This window comes from Prionailurus bengalensis, chromosome A3 (assembly GCF_016509475.1).
Source record: "Prionailurus bengalensis isolate Pbe53 chromosome A3, Fcat_Pben_1.1_paternal_pri, whole genome shotgun sequence".
In the NCBI taxonomy this organism is placed as follows: domain Eukaryota; kingdom Metazoa; phylum Chordata; class Mammalia; order Carnivora; family Felidae; genus Prionailurus; species Prionailurus bengalensis.
Genome location: NC_057354.1, coordinates 138600692 through 138617813, shown reverse-complemented (window position 1 = coordinate 138617813; position 17122 = coordinate 138600692). Strand labels below are relative to the sequence as shown.

General features: G+C 53.1%; 1 protein-coding gene across 2 annotated transcripts in view; it reads right to left on the bottom strand.

The window, feature by feature from the left end:
- Positions 1 to 17122, bottom strand: part of EIPR1 (EARP complex and GARP complex interacting protein 1) — a 121973-nt gene that overhangs the window by 102745 nt on the left and 2106 nt on the right. The window contains exon 2 of one of the 2 annotated variants that reach the window (XM_043604639.1): positions 5023 to 5106. The exons of the other annotated variant lie outside the window; for it this stretch is intronic. Within the exon in view, the coding sequence (XP_043460574.1) occupies positions 5023 to 5106 (84 nt within the window). The remainder of the gene's footprint in view (positions 1 to 5022; positions 5107 to 17122) is intronic. 2 annotated transcript variants of the gene reach the window in all.

The following is a 17122-nucleotide window of genomic DNA, read 5'->3' as shown; positions in this document are numbered from 1 at the left end:
AATTAAAAACGAAAGTTAAAACAGAAAAGGTCTATCCAGGGAAAGCAGCCACTGAGTGGTCCACCACCACCTCCCCCCCCCCCAAACCCCCACCCTCCCCTTCAGGGATCAGCCTTTCCACTGACCATGCTGAGAGAGGACAGGTCTGGGTCCTCTGTCACCCTGGCGCTCGTCCCCCAGCCACGTAAGAAATGGGAAGCTAGCAACATGCAAAGAAAGTCTTTGGGCAAAGCACAGCACAAAGCAACCCCCTTGGGTCTGAAACCCCTTGTTGGGAGTCTGCCTAGACTTCCCCACTGGACAGCACAGGGCACACGGGCTCCGAGAGAAGGAACACCCCTCTGCCCCCTGAAGGAGAGCCCCAGACCTGCCCATCCTGCTCCCAGCACCCAGCCCCGTGCAAAGCTAAGGGCAGAAAGCAAAGCAGCTCACCTGACAAAGAAGGCCAGCAACTGTGACAGCTCCCAAGGTTTTCAGAAAATGGCACAGCTGAATTAAGTAGGACTGACTCGAGACTGGCACTTTCTAGGGAACTAATGACCCCCTCCCCCAGGAGCTGATGGCCCGAGGCGAAGCCAGGGGCCATTAACCCTCACCAGCCAGTAAGCAGGAGTGGGGAGCAGCGCCACAGGCCAGGGGCCCCCAGCCCGGGCGTGGGCGGAGCGGCCTGACCTGAGGACACTGACAGCCCCGGCCTGCGGCCTACGCTGCAGTGTGGGTGTCTGCAGGGAGGCTACAGGGAGCCCCGAGGGCGCGCACCCCTACTGGCCCCAGGGGACAGCGGAGGCTCCTGCGGAAGCGCGGAGGAGGGAGGACCGACCGCAGCTCTGCCTCGGCCACAGTCCGGCTCGGCCCCCGGGAAAGACCACACAACTGCCAAGGGCCAGCGCCAGGTCTGTTCAGGCACGGGGTCAACGACACCTGTCCCCTGCGGTGGCAGGTGTGGGAGTCGCCCTGACCCGGCCTGCCCGGCTCTCCCACGTCCCCAGGCTGGAAGCGTGTACCCTTCAGACGCTCGGTCCACGGGGAGTTCCTGGGGGAGGGGAAAGAACCCACCTGAGCACCCCCCGTGCCAGCGCTTGGCTGGTGCCACGCAACACCCCACAGAAGGCGGCCGCGAACTGCACTGATCGTGCGGTTCAATGCGGAGCCACCAGGTGGGGAATCCCCATCCTCACTCTCCGGGATGCACGCAGAGCTCGGGTCACCCTCCGTCAGGAAATAAGCCTGGGGACCGGCTGCAGGAGGCTGGGGTGTATAGGGGCAACTGCTCATCCCTTCCGACGCGCTGGAAAACCGTGCCCGCCGGGGACGTGGGGGACGCCGGAGCCACCGAGCTCCCAGACGGCTGTGCGTGTCCCGGGATCCATCCCCCACCCCCACCCCCCACCCCCGCAGCTGGCCGCGGCCCCAGGGAACACATCCCACGTGGAGGAAGCATGTGGCGTGTGCAAGGAACCGTGCACGTCACACACAAGAGAAACACACGCGGCGCAGAAGAGGAACAGGCGTGCCACGCGTGGCAGGAAGCCCGGCGCGCGGGCGGGGGCGGGGGCGGGGGCGGGGGCGGGTCCAGCCCGGGGAAGGAGCCTGCGGCCAGGGCCAGTGACAGAGCACAGCACACCCTCGGGCCGCCAGCCTTGGCTCAGGCGCCTTCCCGTGGGGGAGGCTGCAGTGCCACGGGGAAGGGACCCCGCGTCCTGCTCTCTCCCAGGACCACGTGCCGCGGGCCCGGTTCCCCATCCCAGCGGAAGCTCAGCTGCAAGCACAGGTCTGTTAGCTCACTTGTGCATCTGACACACAACATGGTGGGGGTGGGGGTCTCATTAACATACAAAGTCAGCATTTGTTGAACGAAGGAGTGCAGACGGACGCCTTCCCCAGAAACAGAAAGGGAAGCACCAGCCTGTCACCCCAATCTTTTGGAGTCACACACCAAATGGCACTGCGTGTAAAGCCTGGGAACAGGGCGTCATCGGACTCCTCATTCAGCCTTCCGTTCAGCCGTGGCTACCAGACGAACTGAGGCCAGAGGCTGCAGCCTTCCCTAGCAGCTTGGCTAGGAAGTCCTGAAAGGAGGGGGACAGCAGGTGACACATGGTTCTGCAAGACAGCACCCAAGGAGCCGTCGTAAACCAGCGATTCGGAAAAGGGTTCCAAAGAACTACATCCTCGATGCCATAAAATATAAGTTAAATATACAACTTTTCTGTGCCTACCACTGGAGAGCTAGGTCTCTCTAGGACTGATTATTAAGGACCAAAGTCATTCAGTACAAAAAGATTTCTTTCCCTAGGTCCAAGGACTGATGCCTGTATTCCGGAAACCAGGGCTGTGTGCGCAAGAAACTACCCTGATACCACAGGACACGCAAAGCTACAAACGACGTTTGTCCCAGGATGCCAGTCTCACCCGCCAACCCCGGGGACTCACAACTCACCGGACAGTGCTCCCCAAGAGGTGGTCCCAGAGCCTGCCAGAGATGCACGTGCTGGGGCCCAACCCCAACGTGATTTGGCTCCAAAAAAGGATTTAAGATTAAAGCCCTTCAAGTCACTTGGGGCTGATCCCTTCTTGGTGTCATAACCAAATGGCATATAATTTTGGCTGAGAAAACCAGGTATAATGTAACCTATTCCCATAACTTATGAATGCCTTCATTGCCTCGTTGGTTTTTAACTCATTTAGCTTTTAATGGAAGCATCCCTCATTAGATAATAATAAAGTGTCCCCTATTCTCATAAAGTTAAAAAGCTGGTAACTCCACCAAAAAGGTTAACGGGACAGCCTCGGAATAGAGCGGAACTAAAAAGCAAGTAGGTGAGAAAAGATGCTTGGTGGCCTGGAGACAGAGCCAGCTGGAATTCTCTAACACCTGTCCTGTGACAAATTCCGCAGTCGACCAGCAGACAGAAGCCGCGAGTCTGCCTTCAGACTCCCACCTGGCTCTGTCCCTCCGTCACCGCAGCCCCAGACGGCAGTGTCATTACGCGGGTTCCTCTTTCCCTGCAACATGGCCACTGGAAACTATTTTTGTAAATAAATCACTCGCATCTGACACTGTCCAAAAGTAACACACACACATACACATTCAGAAAAATGAAAATCAGAAAGACAATTTACCTCACAAATGCTCAGATCACCCAAAGGTAACCGTGGCTCCAATTTTGAGGCCTTTTGACTAGTTTCCCCCCGGTCTTTTTCTATGTAGAGATTCAGTTTTGTATTTTATCCACTACTTGTCTAATTGAGGTGTATGTAACTGACGTAACATTACATTAGGTTCAGGTATTCATAGAAGGATTCGGTATTTGTATCTATTGAAAAGTCATCTACTTTCTTACCCCCACAGTGATCACACAATATGTATGATTTTAACATTTCACTGAACCGTCTAACGAGTCTTAAGTTATGACGCTCATGAGGCGTTTATGACTTCGTGAGCGCAGCGCGTGACCTCTGCTCCACCGCGAGGAACCAGGCTCAGCGGGGTGGAATCATGTGAATCTGCCCCCATCCACCCTCAGACGGGCACATTTTGATCGCTCCTAACTGTTTGACAATTACGTGCACCGCTGCAGTAACAGTCCTTGTATATAAAGCTTTTTCCATGTTTTGGAAAATATAAAAACATATTATAAAACATAAAAATATATAAATAATATAAACACTAATTTGTCAAGCTCTAGATACATGTCACCAAATCAGCTGCCTGATTTCAATGACTGAAAATGATTTTTTTTTTTAATTTTTTTTTTCAACGTTTATTTATTTTTGGGACAGAGAGAGACAGAGCTTGAATGGGGGAGGGGCAGAGAGAGAGGGAGACACAGAATCGGAAACAGGCTCCAGGCTCCAAGCCATCAGCCCAGAGCCCGACGCGGGGCTCGAACTCACGGACCGTGAGATCGTGACCTGGCTGAAGTTGGACGCTTAACCGACTGCGCCACCCAGGCGCCCCGACTGAAAATGATTTTAAATGACTATGCCCATTCAAAATCCCTCATCGAGGCGCTTGGGTGGCTCAGTGTGCTAAGCATCCGACTTCGGCTCAGGTCACGATCTCACAGTTTGTGGGTTCGAGCCCCGTGTCAGGTTCTGTGCTGACGGCTCGGAGCCTGGAGTCTGCTTCCAGATCCTGCGTCTCCCCCTCTCTCTGCTCCTCCCCTGCTCGCACTGTGTTTCTCCCTCTCTTTCTCTCTCAAAAGTAAGTAAAAAATTTAAAAATAAATAAATAATAAAATCCCTCATCGATAATATGACAGCGGCTATGTCACTACCCCCTGCCCAGCACCAAATACCCTCCCGCAGCTATGTTACAGCCACCTCCCCTGTGTGACAGTGGTAACTGGGTGGAGACCCGGCACCATGCGACACGGCCTTTTGCGCATTTCCCAAGGATCCAGGACGGTGCACATCTTCACAGCGTCCTCAGCACCTGTGAGGTACAGAAAGTAGATGGCTTGATCCCCATTTTGGTGATGAGGATAATGAAGCCCGGCAAGGTAAATGCGTTCAGTCAGGGTCGCAGGTGGACCGAACGCTGATCTGTGAGGATCCAACACTCCTTCTACGACAGTGGCCACAACAGCGGGGGCCACATCTTGCATCTCGTGTCCGCCTGCAGTCCGTGGCAGTGAGAGCCCGGAGCTCGAGGTTGAAACGGGACCGTGGCCTCATCCAGGCTCAGCCAGAACGAATGCTGTGAGCACGCGGCGGGGCCGTCCAGGGGCCCGCGTGGAAGCAGGGATGCCAACCACGTGCCCTGGCCTGCTTCTCGACCCCTCACCCGGTGAACCCCGCATCACCACAGCCTAAACCACAGCGGTACCGCCACGGGAGTTTAAGTCATTGAGCTCAATTATTACATTCGGTTGGGTATTTAAATCCCAATGCAAGTTTTATTTTGTTTGTGTGGCATTAATTTTCTCAAACGGTGCTTGAAAAATCAAGAGCAAAATGGTTATAAAACTAAGAATAGGCTTAGTAATTAACATGTATACATTTGTCAAAAATAGTTACCTGATTATCATATTTAAGAGACTGCGTCCCAACCAAAAACCGAATGGCATCTGTTTCTGCAGTCTGAGGTGTCAGAGCACGTGCCTGCAGGGGGGGGAAGGAAAATGCACACACATTTATGAAGTTAGATGTAACGGTTAGAGATTAGAAAGCCAGTTACCTCCTGTACCGCCGCTGGAGTATCCATTCATGCGAAGTGTCTGCAAGGCAACTTAGAAATATGTACGCACAGCCTTCAGCTTGTGCCTGCTTTGTGACACAATTCCACCTCAGATGTGTATATGGAAACAACTGTAGACGGGCACAAAAAAATAGGCAGTAAAGATGTAAGCGGTGTTTTTAATAAAAGCGCAATTTTCAACAGAAATAGATTGGTCGAACAAATCATCCTCTGACAACACAGCAGAAAATGGCTCCCAGCAATGGCAGAGCAGGTGGTTCAAACCACGTCTCCTGCAGAGGAAAACTGTACAAACTAAACGAAATACTCCGAATTTGTTTCAAGGCCCCCGGAAGCCAGCACAGCGATGAGTGAGTGCCAAGGTCTTGGAAATGAGGGAAGGTCAGAGAGGAAAGCCTGACCTCCAGCCCCCTTTCAGCTAGAGGCACCTGTCACTTTGGAAAGTGTGGTGAGCGGCCGATGTGGAGGAGAGTTTGTGACAGGCTCGTGGGGCCGAGGGTACACACACTGAGTACACAGGGAAGAGGTCGGCGAAACACTGAAGTTCTGGGTTGGGATCCCTTGGGGATCAGGCCAGGCGTGAAGGTGGACTAGAATGAGGTCAACCCGGACACACTACGATCTGGGTCATCTTAGTCCTCGATTGGATTTTAAGTGATCTGAGCAGGCTGGTGTTCCTGGGCTGGCCAGATACCTGCCAGAAGTAACAGTAAATCCTCTGGAGGAAGACAGACGTCCAAAGTTTCTACAGTTTTTCTCACAATGTCAAACACTGAATCAAAAATAACTAGTCATACAATGAGTCAAAATCATATGATCAAAAGCCAAACAACAAACAACAGAAAGGGGCCTGTCGAGCATTCAGATGATCAGGTTCTCTGGGAAACAAGCTCTAAAGCGTCAAGTTTTATGCACAGATTTTGTGGGAGCATTCTCAGGAATGACGTCATGGAAGGGTGAAGGAAGCAGGACTGTGCAGAGGCAAAGAGGAACCTCAGTGCCACAGGGAGACTGGAGCTGGGACAGTCCCCCAGAGTGGAGCCAACATGGCCAGGCCCTCGTACCGCCCAGCCCCCACCCCCATCCAGTAGGCTGTCCCTGGAGAAGGGTGGGACTCCGGTGGGACTTAGGGCAAAGTGACTCTGTTCCACTGAGGGCGAACTCTAAGAGCAGGACCCACTGATTGCTCTCAGCCACCAACAATCCCAGAATCTGCTGGATTTTCTGACAAAGAAATCTGGGCAGTGCACCACAGCAGGAATCATAACACCTATGATTAATATGCTCAATAATTCAGATTAAGAACTCCAGGTGAAGAATCTGAGGCCTAGAGAGGAAAAGACCGTGTACAACTGGTAAATATTAGTGTTGTGACAAGTACTGCAGGCTTACGAATTCAAACCCAGATCTCTTTCAGCACAACCACTAACTGTGCCTACGTCAAGTCCCTGTTTCCCTGTAGCTCATGCTCGGATGCCGGTGGGAGGCAGAACAGTGGCCCCCAAAAATGTCCGCATCCCAATCCCCAGAACCTGTGCAGAGAGACTCTGCGGGTGCGATCAGGTTAAGGATCTTGAGATGGAGGTTATCCTGAATCACCTAGCCACACGGGTCCTTACGAGCAGAAAGCCCTCCCTGGATGTCGTCAGACGGATGCGTCACAGAAGAGAGAACCGGAGAGGTGGCGGCACGAGGGGTACAGGAACCCTGCAAGGGCTGCAGACGGCTGGGAGCACGTGGGCAGCAGCCGCTGCAGGCTCTGGGGATGGAAGGAGCCCACGGAGCAGGGAGCACAGGAGCCTCCAGAAGCTGGAAGAAGCAAGGTCACAGACTCTCCCGAGCCTCCAGGAAGCAGTGCAGCCACACCAAGGCCTTGATTTTAGCCCAGTGAGGCCCCTGTTGGGCCCCCGAGCCATAAGGCAGTAAGAGCTGTTCCTCTGAACCATTGAGCTGGTGCTGACTCGTTACGGCAGCAACAGGAAACTGATTCACTACGTGGGCCACACACGGTTCACTACATGGGCCACCGTCCACACGCGGCTAGAAACAGACGTGACGCCCCACTCCCTCCTGTGTCACATCTAATCCCTGAATTTCTTGATTCATTCTTTTTAAAACGAGGTAAGAGAAACACGGAAACCACTGTCCTGGCCACCCAGTCTGTCTGGTTTTGATTTGGTCTCTGAGTACCGGTCACCAAAAGGCTTGGTGACAATTTCACGTCATGCTCCGTAGCACCTCTGTCCCCACCCCTCCTCACACAGGCTTCCTGGCACAAAAATATCAACTACCAAAACACATTCCAGTAACACCAAGAAAATACATGTGCAAAGCAGCATTCACATTATTAGACATCCGGAGGGAAAAGTCTATTCTGGCCAATATGCCTACGACTTCTTCAGCAAAACCAGACTGGACAATTTTTGGAGTCTTACACAGATCTCTGTGCAAAACTGATGAACTCTTTGTGAATCTATATACCTTCTGCCAAAAATGTACATACAAGTAAATTCTGCACATAACATCAGCAAATTCAGACCCTCCAAATCCTAGCTAATTTAAACACCACGCAGAGGAAAAGGATTCTCGTGAGGAAGCGTCCACGCCAACACAGAGAGACAAAACCTCACCTTCTCCGAAGGCAGAACCCTGACTCAACAGAGGGGACGCAGACCTGGGTCCGGCTTCAGACAAGAACGCTACATCTCAAACGGAGGTACGTGTCATCACCCCAGAGAGAAAAAGCCTGAAGATCCCCCAAAACAGGACCCAGAAGCGGACCCAGCTGAAAGGAAATGATTATTTTCCATTAAGACACTCGTCTATGCTTCGAGTTGGTAATCACCAGTTGACTACATGACATTTGTGAGTGGCAGCTGCCGTGGAAGGTCCCACAGAGGGCAGGACATCGGCCCTGCCCTCAGGGCACAGACTTGCAGGGCGAGACGAGCTCGGACAGAGCAGGTGGAAAACGACCATGTGACACAGCCACAGGCACGCACGGCACGGGAGCAAAGTGACACTCGCCAGAGCACACCCACGCGCTCAACCTCAGGTGGAAGGCAGGATCAAATGCCACCACCTTAGAGGAGAAGAAAGCCAGAAGGAAGGAAGCTGTCTCAGGCTGCTGGCCTGGAAAACAGGGCAGTCCGCGGCCACGGAGGCTGCTGGGTGCCCGTGGTGAGCCAGCACGCGGTCAGCCTCGTGCCCCAGCAGTTCGGGCCCCAGACCCGCACACCTGCGCAGAGACCATGGGAAACACGCAAAAAAGTAAAGTCCACGAGATCATCTGCTTTGCCACAGTTTTGGAAAAGCACTACAAATCTGACACTACGCATTCTGTCACCCACAATAAGACGCTGCTTTTTTAAAAAACTGAAGGGCCGAATTATTCTTTCTTTTTTTTTTTTTTTTAAGTTTTTTTTTTTTTTCAACGTTTTTTATTTATTTTTGGGACAGAGAGAGACAGAGCATGAATGGGGGAGGGGCAGAGAGAGAGGGAGACACAGAATCGGAAACAGGCTCCAGGCTCTGAGCCATCAGCCTAGAGCCCGACGCGGGGCTCGAACTCCCGGACCGCGAGATCGTGACCTGGGTGAAGTCGGACGCTTAACCGACTGCGCCACCCAGGCGCCCCCGAATTATTCTTGTTAAAAAAAAAAAAGTCTGAACCGAATCTTTAAAAATGACGGCGAAATCTCAAAAACAGTTCATCTAAGATCCTTCCATTACATTACTGGGTAAAATTATGATCCTAACTTAGCTCCGGCCATTCGGGTGACAGATGTGTATGTGTCCGTAACTCTGGTCCTTTGATGAAGTGAGTGATGAAATGACCTTCCGAGGCTAGTCATTAATGATGGTTCTGAGGTGCTCCAATGACCTTGTCATGAGAAGATCAGATTTTAGGGTATAAAAGGTCACAACACATCTGCACATATCGTAGTCTGATTCACCTTCATAATTCAATGAAGTAGACCCAAAGTCAAGATGGATAATGTAACTCCTACTCGGGAGATAAAGACACCGAGGACCGGAGAGGTTACGGGACTTAGTCATGGTCACAAAGCTCCTAGAGGAAGCACGACACGCACTCCCACGCTTGACTCTGCTTCTCTCTGTTACGGGGACGCAGGGACCCGGCCACACAGGTAAGAGATTTACCTATGGGACTGAAGTTGGAGCCTGGGTCACCCTGTTCTCAAAAGCAAGGCCACAGCCCTTTCCTCACGCGGCCTTCTCTCCATCTGCCTGACCGCTGAGGGAGCCAACCCCGGACGAGGCAACCAGAGACGCCGAGAAGGGCTGGGGAAGGGGCGTCGGAAGCGTCAGGAAAGCCCCTCTGCGTTACGGGAACCACAAACCTCACGACCTTCCAGGACCCCCCGGGAAATTCAGAACTGTTTTCCTTTTCTCACTAGTCTGAGCAAGCAAACGCTCACTCTGGGTAAACCCCCCGCCAAGAAGAGTCACCCCCAGGTAAGCGCAGGGCCACCCCTGAAGGCCAGCGGGCGGAGCAGGACTTTGCTCTAAGAGGGGGGACCCAGGGCGGGTTTACCCCTCTACCCTGAGCAGTCTCCCCGCCCCAGAAAAGGCCTCTTTCCCAAGAGTGGCCCCCAGGTCAGGGGGGTGACAGACCAGGAAGCTAGAGGTGACCGGACACGTGTCTCCGCGGCAGACCGCCTTCCACACATAAAAGAAAGCAAGGCCCCAACGTCTCGCTCAGTGCTGAGCACCCACTTCTCGCCTCCTGCGCCCGGATCGCCCCGGCGGGCCCCAGGGCCACGAGAGCACCGCGCCTCACGAGCTACCAGATAACTGTGGCGACGACACCGCCCCTGGGGACCGCGGGGCCGCAGCGCACAGTCACGCGCACGCTCACTCACACGCTCGCCCCCGTACGCGCGAAGGCCGGCCTCTCGGCTCCGCCAGGGGCTGCCGCCCGCCCCGCGCCCACCCTGCTTTGCCCTGCGGGCTCCGCTCCAGGCCCCGGTGCAGCCCGGCCCCCTCCTTCAGCAAACTCGACTCACGCTGGAGGCAACACGGAAACCATCGGCCGGCCTCCTGGAGACGCCGCCCCTGCCCGCCTGCCCGGCTGCCCGGGAGAAGGGGCGCCCCCCGCCCTCCCGCAGCACACGACATTGGTCAGCCCTCTTTCTTCTCTTCCCTCTCCTCTTCTCTGGCTTCTTCCCCTTAGCTGGGAAAATCAAGTCACACGTCCCCTTGTCCTTTGAAAACACCTTGCCTTGACCCATCTACCTTCGTTCTCGCATTCACGGCAAGTTTAATGGTGGTGTAGACAGGATAGGCCTTCCTCGGCTCTGACCCTTCCTCCCTCCCGATAACCCGGCCTCACCTCAGCCACCCCGCAGCACTGCCCTCCTAGGGCCCCCCGCGTCACCGCCACCAGACGCTCCGACGCAGGACTCCTCGGTCCCCTGGCCCCCCAGGACCCAGGAGGTCACCACCCCGCCCTGTCTTCTCCCCGTCCTCCCTTCTCACGCTGGGGCTCTGTGCCCACGGTTCCGTGCACACTCTTCCCGGCCCCGCGGCCTTGCCTTTCCCACAAGCATGGTCGCTGTAACCAGGCCGGTGATCTCGCCTCACTGAGCAGGTGCACAGGGGCACATCTGGCCTGAGGCCAGTCCCCAGCAGCGCCTGACGCCCTCTGCCTGGCAGGCCTACCAGCCCGGACCTCCCGAGTCCGCACCCGCCCTCCCTGCTCAACATTCACACCCCACCCCTCCCCGCTCCTCGCTTAATCTACCTTTTCACAACCTCTGAAGCCGCTTTTCCGCCAGGAGCCTTTTTACTGCAGCTCACCCTCCACGTGCCTCCTCGTCAAGTCGACCCGGGACGGCGGGTCCTCCAGCAAGAGGCTTTGGGCTTCAGTCCCCCTTCCGGACCCCAGGGAATCACACGAAAGCCAGAAAGAAACGGGAACAGCGAGTGACCGCAGAGCCACAGCCGATGTGCGGAGAGGACCGGGCAAGGCGGACACGCTCAAGCCACCTCGGGCCTGAGGACCAAAGGGAAGCTCCCGGGGTGCCTGCGTGCAGTGGGGTAACAGAGCAAACCCCTAGAAGCAAATACACAGAACACTGCACTAAAAACGTCCCTGAAAAAGCTCTACGTAAAATATCAAACGGAACCCAGCAGAGGCTATCTCGCGACCAAGTGCAATTTGGTCCCAGAATGCCAGGTGGCCCCACTATTTGAAAGTCAGTGATTTAAGTGACCAAAGAGACCAAAAGGGAAAACTCATACGTCACATGGTCCGTTCCACAGACATGAATAGCGTTTGAAAACCTCGAATAGCCACCTTCGACTGTAAAGCTCCTAACGGGTAAGACCGAGAGCCCTGCGGCCACGAGCCTGACGCCCAGGGACTTCCTGACCCGACGGAAGCAGCCCCGAGGGCTGACCGGCCCGGCCCTGCAAAGGCAGCAGCCCCAGCCCGCTGTCCCGGCCGTGCCCACCACGGGGCTCCCGGAGAACCTGCCGGCACAGGTGCCGCGAAGCCAGCCTCACTCACCCCTGCTTGCGTGGCTCCAGGCTCTGCAGGGTAGCTGACTAGTGCAGTGGCAAAGCCAGGGAAAGCGACCGAGAGGACCCCGCGCCACCTTCGCACAAGTTCTCATCCCCACACAGCCCTTCCTGGCCTGGCCGAGCTCAGCTGGTGAACGAGTAAGGAGGGCAGCACCCAGCTTAAACAGGAGCCACGGGACATGCCCCCCCCTCCCGTCCACACCTCCTCCACGGCGCCCGCGGTGCCCCTCGTTCATGCCCTGCCTACCTCTGCCACCCAAGTGTGTGCCATGCCACCGCTGGCTGGAGTCGCCCCTCCAGCAGGGCACAGCGGTCACTGGCCCCCACAACTAGAGAAGGCCTGGGGCTCCTGGGTAGCTCAGTCGGTTCAGCATCCACCTCCTGGTTTCGGCTCGGGTCATGATCTCACAGTTCGTGGGATCGAGCCCCACGTCCAGCTCTGCACTGACAGCACAGCCTGTTTGGGATTCTCTCTCTCCCTCTCTGTGCCCCTACCCTGCTGGAGCACACACTGCCTCTCTCAAAATAAATAAATAAGCTTAAAAAAAAAAAAAAAAGAAAAAGAAAAACCAGAGAAGGTCTTCTTAACTTCAAAAGTTTCAAAGAAGTAAGCATGCAGGAGAGATACAATCTTGTTTGTAGAGACGTTTGAAATAGTCATGAAGGGGGCGCCTGGGTGGCGCAGTCGGTTAAGCGTCCGACTTCAGCCAGGTCACGATCTCGCGGTCCGTGAGTTCGAGCCCCGCGTCAGGCTCTGGGCCGATGGCTCAGAGCCTGGAGCCTGTTTCCGATTCTGTGTCTCCCTCTCTCTCTGCCCCTCCCCTGTTCATGCTCTGTCTCTCTCTGTCCCAAAAAAAAATGAATAAACGTTGAAAAAAAAAGAAAATGCATGAAATAGTCATGAAGAACCACCGTTCTGTTAGCTGTGAACTGTGGGTTAAACTCAAGCTCAAAAAGTTGATTTCTCCTGCCCAGTGCACTAAGAGTGCGTGTGAGGGCACCTCGAGTCCCGTTTACACTCTAATAAGTTCAAACAGTGCTGGAGAGACATCAACAACAAAAATCACAATCACTGGTAAAGATTAACATATGCGATATTCTAATATGCAGCAAATGTGTAAAATGGAACTGTGAGATGGCCCTGTGCTAAGATGTGTCACTGTGAAAATGCAGTGTCTTTGTGCTGAGTTTGGGAGCAGCCAATCCACTTACCATGTGACCACGGTTATTTTATGTCCTGTAAAATAACTCTCCTCCCTTTCAGGAAAGAGCTCGAAAGCCCACCCGAGAAACAGTAGTTTATTACTTGTCTCATTAACGTCAACAGACTCCAATCATCACCTTGGAGAGCAAATTCGACAGGAATAGCATGCCTGGGCCATCTAGGCTACAGTAACAGAAACACGAGCACAAGGGGTCCCTGGGGGGCTCAGTCGGTTGAACGTCCGACTTCCGCTCAGGTCATGATCTCACAGTTTGTGGGTTCCGGCCCCGTGTTGGGCTCTGTGCTGACGGCTCAGAGCCTGGAGCCTGCTTCGGATTCTGCCTCTCTGTCCCTGCCCCGCTCACTCTCTGTCTCTCTCTCTCGCTCTCTCTCTCAAAAATAAAAAAAAACAGGGGCGCCTGGGTGGCTCAGTCGGTTAAGCATCCGACTTCAGCTCAGGCCACGATCTCGCGGTCCATGAGTTAAAGCCCCGCGTCGGGCTCTGCACTGATGGCTCAGAGCCTGGAGCCTGCTTCCGATTCTGTGTCTCCTTCTCTCTCTGCCCCTCCCCAATTCATGCTCTGTCTCTCTCTGTCTCAAAAATAAATAAAGGTTAAAAAAAATAAAAAAATAAATTTAAAAAATCATTAAAAAAAACATTAAAAAAATGTTTTAAAGAAAAGAAAAAAAACAGGAGGACAAAACGATGCAAGACGGGGAAGTGGAGCTCCCGGATGGGAAACCAGCGTTTCTCAGGTACGTAGCTAGCGAGTGCAACACTAAGTGGGCGATTTGGGATTTACACATACAAAAATCAGGTGTTAAACCTAAAACTCACATTGTTCCTGCAAACATTCTGAAAAGCTGGGTAAACAAGTCTTTATATAATAAACACAAGTCTTTATATCTTTACTTCAATGTTCTCTGTATCTTAAGTTCAATGGCTTAAGTTCATTCTACATTCGCTAATGACCTGTCGATGTGAACTCACAGGGTGACAAGTCCCTAGACTGTCCAGTCCAATCTTCTGCCCGATGCAAGAACGCTCTCGAGGCACTGTTCATAAACCCCAAATAGACACACTCCTCAAAAACCAGGTTCTGACCACTGAGTACCACAAATAAATTCCACACTTTTAGCAGGGAAGTCAAGGACGCCTCCTGCCCGATCCCATCAAAATCTCATTTACTCTTTCCCTTTTAGCTCCACTGTCGCATCACCCAGGAGGACACATCAACTTCGGGACACAAACCAATCGCCCAGGCAGCCCAAGGAAATGCAGATTCTGATTCTCCAGGTCTGCCTCTGGTGACAGGACAGCTGCCGGTCGGGCGAGGACACTCTGAGTTGCAAGGGTCTACACAGCTTTCCTGACTCTGCCCATCAGAACGACCTGGTCTCGGTGGTATCAGAATCTGTTTCACTTTACAGAATAGATTTCAAAAGCCAGACCGTCCCACCTCTTATGCCAGACCTTGTACCAACAGCTCAGGAGGGAACGGAGCTAAATTAGTATTAATCCAAACAGTTACAAAGCAGGATGTTAACTGCAACCCTCAGGACCGCCACGCTGCAGAATTCTCGGGGGCAGGGAGCAGGGAGCCGGCTCCTACCCCCCACCGAGGCAGCTCTTCCTTGCCCGGAAAAATGGGAGCAGGTACAACTTTTCTGGCAGGTTCTCCGGCCAGAGTCTAGGACTGGAGAGCACGCCAGGAGATGAAAATGCCCTTCGCCTTCCCTGCGCCGTCCCACACCCCCTCCCCAAATCTGTGGGCTTGGTCACATACAACCTCACCAGAGCCAAGGAGAAAAAAGAACTGAGGGGACTAAGTAAGGAAGTGAGAAGGAGCCATAATTAGGACACGAGGCGAGGACAAGGATGCCTGAGGTTCGGGAGGGTCCTACGGCCACGAGCCCAGAGCGATGTGCACCCAAGTACTCAAAACACGGCAAACACGGGTCCTGCTTGAGGAAAATTTAGCTGTAGAAATACATGCATGTATCTGTACAAGATACCTGTACACACAGAAGGTATATATGTACACAAATTGTACACGTACACGTGTACATACGTATAGATCCCATCCGAGCCACAGCACTTGAGAAAGAAAAAAAATCAAGAAGACAAAAGCAAGCGCGTGAGTGAGCTGGAGCAACAACAACAACAACAACAACAACAACACGGGTGCGGGGTTCCTAACTCCACAACACAAGCAATAACAAAAACCAATCATCAAAATCGGCTCCAAATTGAGGCTAAATCGGCGGTCCGCTTGGCTGCGCCCTCTAGGCTTCTCCCGAGCCTTGCTGTTTCCCAGGAAAACATTCTGCCGTATCCCCCTTAACTACAGAAGCCAAAGTATGACCTTTGGTTGAAGACCAACCCTAAGTCAGGCCCCTGATTCTCATCACCAGACCTACGCGTGGCTCTACACGGTGTGGCCTGGACACAGGCAGCGGCCTTGGGTCACAAGCAGTTCGCAGGCACTGTGGACACGGCCTCGCTCCCACCTGCCCATCACCTTGATTGACTCAGTGGCTTAGCAAATAGGTACCACGCACCTGCTAGGGAGCGAAAGAGAAGTAAGAAATAGCCCTGCTGTCCGTTGGGAGGAAGGGGAAGTCTGCGCTTGACCGTTGGCCTCTGACAGCAGCGGTGTCCGAACCGAGGGCCTGACACGGGGGAACCGAGGTGTCTTGTTCTGAATAAATGGCCTCGGGGCGCCTGGGGGGGCTCTGCCGGTTAAGCACCTGACTCTTGATTTCTGCTCAGGTCGTGATCTTGAGGTTTGTGAGTTTGAGCCCCAAGTCGGGCTCTGTGCTGACAGCATGGAGCCTGCCTGGGATTCTCTCTCTCTCTCTCTCTCTCTCTCTCTCTCTCTCTCCTTCCCTCCCTCTCTCTCTCCCCCTCCTCCACCTGCACGCTCTCTCTCCCTCTCAGGAAAAAAAAAAATGTATATATATATATATATATATATACACACACATACGCATATATATATATATATATATATATATATATATATATATATAAATAAAACAAAAAAGGCCTCCAAGAGCAAAGAGGGCACTGAACAGGAGGAACCCAGGCCTGAAACCAACTTCTCTAACAATTACAAGAGGTTTCACTGCTCAAAACCAGAGTGTCCTCAATTTTAAAATGGGAAGAACAATCCCCGCGCCCAGGGCTGGTGTGACAATTAAGCGGCCCGTCAGACGTCTGGCACCTACCGCCCGCTCAACAAAAGTCCGCCAAAAATGAAACCGAACACAAACCCCCACATAGGATGAAAGCCATGCTGGAGATTTTGTGAGAAAGCGGACGGGCCTGGGGCAGAGAGGGACGGGCCCCGGGACCCAGGTGTCCCGGAAAACAGACAACAGAACAGACAGCAACCTGGCCGGTCAACCTGCCGGAAGTCACCTGCAGGCTGCGGCCGGAAAGTCAACACCCACCAGCAAGACACAAGGGGAATGAGACAAATGGGGAAAAGGAAGTGTTTCCTCAGCAACAGGAAAATGGAAAGCTATACAAGAAAAAAAATGAAATCCTAGAACCGTACTTGAATCAGCAGCCAGAAATATTTCTAGATCTAGAAAGACGAAGACCCTAAATAAGGATTTGGCAAGAAGTTATGATACCACCGTATCAGGAGTCTCAAGAAACACAGGGGAGAGCACAGAAAAAACTAAAAGCCCTTAGTGGCGACCTCCAGTCACTACATGGCGTCCAAGAGGTAAAAGCAGATAGGTAAAGATGAGAAGAAAGTTTTCAGTTGGATGTGGTTGTTCTCAGGGAATCAGATCAGATGGGATGGGTGTGTTTAGGGCCCACAGATCTTAATCAGCTTTTCAGCAATTTGACTTTTTGAAAGACTTGTGAACGCTACTTGGAATTTTTTTAACTTTAAATACACAAAAATAAACACAAGTCAAAAGTCCCTTCCTATAAGCTAAAAGATGCTGATCACAGGATACGAAAATGTTCTGTAAACACTAATGTGCTTAGCATTTTTATTTTAACAACCCCTATATGGCCCTCAAGCCTCGTTACCTTCAGTCAATGGTCAGTGACCAAATCCCCATCTTCTAGGGTAAACTGCTCTCCACAGTGATGCGAATGTCACTGACAACCAACCCTCCACGGTCACTTTCGGTACTTACCC